The sequence below is a fragment of the Cystoisospora suis genome (assembly GCF_002600585.1).
Source record: "Cystoisospora suis strain Wien I chromosome Unknown contig_3586, whole genome shotgun sequence".
NCBI classification, from domain to species: Eukaryota; Apicomplexa; class Conoidasida; order Eucoccidiorida; family Sarcocystidae; genus Cystoisospora; species Cystoisospora suis.
In genome coordinates, this window is record NW_027156381.1 from 4072 (window position 1) to 10465 (window position 6394).

General features: G+C 43.0%; 2 protein-coding genes across 2 annotated transcripts in view; one reads left to right on the plus strand and one right to left on the minus strand.

The window, feature by feature from the left end:
- The window catches only part of CSUI_006940 (uncharacterized protein), a 7600-nt gene extending 4060 nt beyond the window's left edge, over positions 1-3540 (minus strand). Inside the window, exons 1-4 of the mRNA XM_068067090.1 lie at positions 2531-3540; positions 1911-1993; positions 1247-1358; positions 670-797 (exon numbers count right to left, since the gene is read on the minus strand). Coding sequence (XP_067920927.1) covers positions 670-797; positions 1247-1358; positions 1911-1993; positions 2531-2702 — 495 coding nt within the window. The 5' untranslated portion in view covers positions 2703-3540. The remainder of the gene's footprint in view (positions 1-669; positions 798-1246; positions 1359-1910; positions 1994-2530) is intronic.
- CSUI_006941 (uncharacterized protein) lies at positions 3522-5728 on the plus strand. Its single transcript, XM_068067091.1, has one exon. It carries the CDS (start codon positions 4648-4650, stop codon positions 5353-5355), a length of 708 nt encoding a protein of 235 aa, XP_067920928.1. The 5' UTR covers positions 3522-4647; the 3' UTR covers positions 5356-5728.
- Positions 5729-6394: the final 666 nt, after the last annotated feature.

Sequence of the window (6394 nt, forward strand, 5' to 3'; positions counted from 1 at the left end):
CTCTTTAACCATTATGCACCTCTCAATACGTATATATAGATCGAAGTACCCCTATCTCTATAAATACCCATAGATGATGAACCTACTGCATAGTTCTATAGCGACGAATACCTTAAGTGTCTTCTCTATTATTTTCGTTCTCTTTCTCGCCGTCTCGTTGTCTTCCTCTTTCTTTGTTGACATTCTTTCTCATGATCTCCTGTTTCTTCTTTCTGAAAACGTTCTCGTTCTTTGCGTTATCTTCTTGCTCTCCTAGTCAACATAATCTCGAAGAGAAGAAGAGACCATCTTCACTCGGAGACAGAGGAGAAAGAAAAGAAAACATATCTACCAAGAAGAAACAGAAACATCTAGAAATCCCCTTTTTTCCTGGAGATAAGAAGACTTTCAAACTTGTTCCTGCTTCTCCCTGGAGAAGGGAGATTCTTCTCCTTCCCTCCTTTCCATCTAGCTCAGGCTAATCTTCGTTTCTCTTTGTTTTTTCTGTTCTTTCCTTTCTTCTCTTTTCTTTTTCTTCTTATCCTTAGCTTCTTCTCTCCGATCTATCTATTCATCTCTCGCTCTTCTCCTTCTTCCTTTCTTTCTTTCTTTCTTTAAGTCTCTTTGCCATTGATCCTGGTCGTGTAGTATGGAGAAGGCTTGATGTAGGTGACGTCATCCTCATCCTACCTCTAAGCCAAAGACACTCTTCGCTACGTGGGGCTCGTAGACCCGTCCTGCCGAGCTCGTTCTTGAGCCAGAGATAAGGAGATACTCGTCGCAGTCTGCGTACAAGACCTTCGTGAAGACTGTCCGACCTACAAGGAGAAAGAGAAAGAAGGAGATAAGATAGAGAAGGTCTGGTGTGTGTGTGCGGGAAAGAGGAAGAAGAACAAGATAAGGGAGAACAAGGAAACGAAGAAGAAGAAGAAAAGGAAGAAGAACGAGAGAAAGACAAGAGAAATGAAGAAGTCTCAAACGGTGGAAGAATGAGTGCTACCGTATCTTGAAGAGTGAAGAAAAGGGAAAGAAGAAAACAAAAAGAAGAGAAATTATTTGAGACCAGAGATTTCCTATCTACCTTCTACACGCATGGTTTTTTCTTCTTCTCCTGAAACAATACTGTCAGAGGCAGATGCATACACAAATAGAGATATATAGATAGATCGATTCAAGAAAGATAGATAGATAGATAGACCAAAGAGAAATAGGTAGATAGATTGAAGAAAGATAGAGAGGTAGATAGATTAATGAGAAGTTGTGTTACCTTCATCATACTTGAGAAACCAGGGGGATTGGGCCCAAAAGCCTCCATGGAAGTTTGCTTGAAGCATCGCCGAGAGAAGAGAGACCTGCTGCTCGAAAGACATGTCATCGTCCTGACAAAGAAAGAAAGAAAGAAGACGAATAAAATGCGAAGCTCTCCCAAAAGACCAGGAAACGGATGAAGGAAGAGGAGAGAGAGATGGAAAGGAAAGCATTCTCAGTCAACCTCTCGCATATAGGGACCCCAACTATCTAGATAGATTGACATATATCTTTACGTTGTTTGAATCTATCACTCACGTCAATACACACGTATAAAGATATACATAGATACGGTCATACGTGCCTACACGTATATACATACAGATGTACAGACAGTGGCATGCGCATATCCCTTGAAAGATGCCTAATTCTCTCTATATCCATCAGCATACATATACTGAGAGATACATCTAGTTAGAGAGTACACAGACATGTATCCAAAGAGATACACATAGAGACGTCACGTATCTACACATCCCTCCACATACACATGAATCCTCTTATATAGAAATGCATTCACACTCCTACATACATCTATACAGATACATACATCCATCTACAGATAAACCTATCCATGTGTATACACACATCAGGTGATAGAAATTCCCCTATTTACGACCTACCTTCGTGCCCACCGCTCCATCGGCCCCTCTCCTTCTCTTGTTAACGAAATTCACGACATCTTCAACGCATGCCTCCACTCCACCTGGGAAAGGAGAAAATGGCAGTCCGCGATTCTTCTTTGTTTTGTCCATGTACAGAGGAAATGAAGTTCACACAGAGGTGAGAAAAACAAAGAGCGAGAGAAGACGATCTCTTTCCTGTCTGTCGAGATGTATGTATGTATCTATGTCTCTTGTATGTGCGAAGGACGTCTATGTCTGTATAACGGGGTGTGGTTTCACTACGGTATCTCGTGAAAGGCATAGAAGAGATCTCCTCTCTCTCGGTGGCTTGACTACACCGCAGTCCCTCCACATATGTAAATACACACACCTAGACACATACACCTCCTTCTCTCTCCAAACATACCTCACAACTGATGCGCGCATACATACATATACATGCCCATATATAGAGATATATAGAGAGAGAGAGAGACGAGGTCGATACACAACTTGAGTCTACGAGTGAAGGAGATGCAGAAGGCAAGACGACGAAGATACAAAGAGAGATGAGAAAGACAAGAGGAGAAGCTTCAAGCGAACTGCTTGCAAGAGAGGAAAGAAATAGGTCTTCTTACTTCTATTAACAAAGGTATCTAGCTCAGTTGAATACACGAAGTTGGGCTCTCTCTTCTTCTCTCGATCCGAAGCGAATAGACAGGGGAACTTGATACCGTCACGGTAGTCAAAGTGGAGAAGAATTAAGATGAAGAAAGCTAAGAAAAAGAAAAGAAAAGTTAGATCTCCCATGTTGACGAAGTTGGTAAGAGAGAAGTAACTCAGAGCGAAATATGGAGATGCCTTAAGAGATCAAGAATGGATTGAGAGGGGAAGAGGTACGAAAGATAAAGAGAGAGTTGGATGGACAGATAGCTTTGAGATTTTGACAGGCAGAGAGAGAGAGACAGAGAAATAAAGAGATTCCGATGAAAAGTTGGAGAGGTAAAGTTAACAAAGACAAACACACAGGTATAAAGATAGATAACTTGACTGAAGATAGCTAGATAGATGAAGATTGACAGAAAAGATTAAAAGAGATAGATGGGTAGATCGACGATTCTGGATGTCTTTTATCTTGTTCTCCTTTCTTAACCTTCACTGAAGATCCACTCAGGGGCGAGGGAAGGTAAGAGGAAAACAACCTGAGAACGGAGTCTATTGTCCTCAAAGCTTAAGGAGCGCGTGGAAGAAGATGTAACACTTCACACACAGTCCGATGATGAGGCTTGCAAATAGATAGACTGCTGAGGAGACCTCTTGTAGGAGATGTACCCAGGAAAGCATAGAACAAGTGGCGGTGAAGTTTCTTCTGTCCGAGGTTATCTTTTCGATGAATGAAGGAAATCCCCACCTTTAAGCGTAAAATAAAAGGGATCTATCGTTAGGAAGGGAGCTTTGTCGGAGACAGTCTACGCCAGAAGCATAAGAAAGGCAATTTCTGTCCCGGGTGGAGACGAAGTAAGAGAAGCACAAGACTTTCCCGCTGTGCATGCGAAGATAAGCCGTGTGACAAGAGCCGTACTACAAGAGAATTCTCGCGTAACCGTGGGGTGGCGAGAAACAGCTGGAGGAGAATCCCTCAAAGAAGATAGAAAGAGATGTAAAAACGGGAAGAAACTTGTTCCTGTCTCTATCTCTCTCCCTTTCTATGGCTCTCTGGATCGAACGTCCAAGACGCACACAACGCTCTCGCATGCAGCCTACGCTTTCTTCATCTCAAGAAAGGCGAGGCTTCTATCTAGTGGACATTTGAAGGAAGTGAAAGGAGAGAGATTTCCTAGTTATCTCCACCGTTTTTGATTGTCTTTTTTTTTCCTTTCGTCTCATTGCTTTCCGTCTTGTTGCCGTTCTGTGACGGCGAGCTGCCGTTACACCGGCGATCCTAGTATTATCCGCGAGAGAGATTTTGCTGACCTATTTCTTTTGTGAAGATCTTGAAACAAAGAGGACGTGTTCTTGTCTTCTTCTCCATCCATCTCTGGTTTTGACTTCAGTCTGCATTCGATCTCTCCTGTTCTAAAGGGGGAGTCGAGGCTTCCCAGTTTTTCTCTCTACAAGTCTGCTGCGGCTCTTTATGTCGAAGAGGGTGGTGGAAGCTTTGTACAAGTGCTCTTATTTTGCCCTTCTCCTGAGCTAGAACCGCTTATTTTATCTAGGGAAAGCAGGATGATGAGTTGCGTTCATGTCAGTTGAGTCTCTGGCGCTTTCATAAGACCCTTCACCCAACCACCACCCTTTTTCACCTCGGTATCCATTCTTCAACTGACTTGTCGTGCGTATCCGAAGATTCTTTCTTTGTGTATCCTTTCTTCTCTCAGAATATTCCTCTTACTTGGCTCGAAAATCCCCGGCCTTATCCGTTTCTCGGCCGCTGCTGTTTCTGTGAAGGCCCGCGGCTAGTGCGAGGTTTCAAGAGCGGTCTATACCAGACGATATGAGAAAGGCTCTTTCGATTGTCTCCTGAATCAGCTACTTCCTGTGTGGCCTTGCTCTGTACAGGCCTATCAAAATGTGCTATTTCGAGAACTGAGGGGCTGGCGTTTTTCTTTTCGTTTTCTGCGTGAGTGTGTGCCAGTGACCCGGTGGTATGGCATTCTGTCCTCTTGTAAATAGAATCTTTCTGTTGGTAAAGTGAAGAAAAGAAAGAAAGGGATAAGAAAGACTTAGAAAAGAAGACAGAGATAAGAAAGAGAAGATGTCATCAGATACCACGAGGGGCACAGGAAGTTTGTATGATCGTAAGACGGGTTCTCTTTGTTTCAAGGGTCGGGGTAGCTTGAAAGATGAGAAGAAGAAAGAGCGTAAGAAAAGAAAGCATAGTAGTAGCAAGCGACATGATGAGAATCGAGAGGATGAGGAAGAAAACGAGCAACGAGAAGAAGCTGAAGAAATTGAAGGTGAAGGGAGAATTGTTTCAAGTGGATGTACCATCCAAGGATTCGAGACGAAGTTCATGGATCAATGCGAGACAGGGGATGTTCTCATGATCAAACACCCACAAACCCTTCAGATCGAAAAGAAAATTATCTGTAAGATCTTAACCAACCGTAGCATGACAGTTATGGATGGTTTCTCTACAGACTTAGTTAGCACAACCACTTTTGCTATACGTAAAAAGGGGAAAATCTTACGGAAGAAAGCGAAAACCGATTTAGCTGCGACTACCGGTGATAAAAAACTCCTCTCAGAAGGAACAGAAGAAGAGATCGATAAGCTAATTCAAGACGAAGTGTCAAAAAGACTCCAGAAGAACCTTAAGAAAGCAGCTAAAGAAGTAGCTGTCCGTGAGAAAGTCGGCATGTGGAGTTATAAGATGGTTACCAAAAAAGCAGATCATGAACTCACTGCAGGAGAAAGACTTGACGAAAGATGTAAGCAAGGCCGAGATAAGTTTTGCTGGTAAGAGACATAAACCCGAGTCTTTCGTCATTTCGCGACCTATCTTCTTAATCTCTGTCTTGTCTTTTCTCGTCAAAACTACTACTTAGTTATAGATTAAAAGAGGTTCAGAAAATCTGAGGACGCTCACATATGAATCGCGAGTGAGAGAGAAGTAGAATGAGAAAGGAAGACAAAGATATGACCGTTCACGAGGTGCTTGTGACACCCCGGGGAAGAGCAGAACGAAAGAATCATTACGCCTACTGTTAACCTTGTATGTTTCTTTTGAAAACCGTCGCTTTTCAGATGCCATGGCATGAAGTTCTTTTGCCTTCGCTTGTTTCTAGAAAAGAATCTGTTTGACTGGTCAAGCTTCCTTGATGTCGAGAGAGAGGACATGGAAAGAAACAAAAGAATCTGTAGACTCTTGCTATCAATTCAAACTTTTCTACTTCACTCGGATCGAGAGGAGTTTTTCTTTTCTAACTTCTCTCTTGTTTTTAAAGAGAAACCGGGAAATTTGACTCCTAAACCGACTCTTGTACGACCGGCAGCAACAAATGAAAGTCGTTGGAAAAGACAGAGAGAGCTATCAGAAAACTTCTGTGTCACACATGACCTATGTGGACGGACTTCCTCGTAGTTTGATAAGGCGATAGTAGCAGATCGATTGAGAAAAAGGACACTTGACCTTGCCATATCTATCTAGACGTAGAGATGTAGAGAGAGAGAGACGGTATTCTTCTTCAGTGTTCACGAGAAGCGGAAGGAATAGCAGGGCCTCTGCGCTTGTGCTCAGCATCTTCGTCTCTACGTGCACCGTGTCTTTCTTCACAAAAAGGGAACGAGAGGAGTATCGCGATGTTAGTAGGAGTTCTTTGGGAGACTATGTCAGTTTCTCAGGCAAAATCTCGAAGGGACGTGTGAGAAGGTATAGTTTCTGAAGATCGAAGAAGGTTTCGAGCACCTAGAACCTCCCTGTCATACCGTGACCCTCGTTCGATGCGGCGTGCTTATGTCTCATAGATTGGTTAAAAGAGAGGGAGAGGTCACAGGCTCTT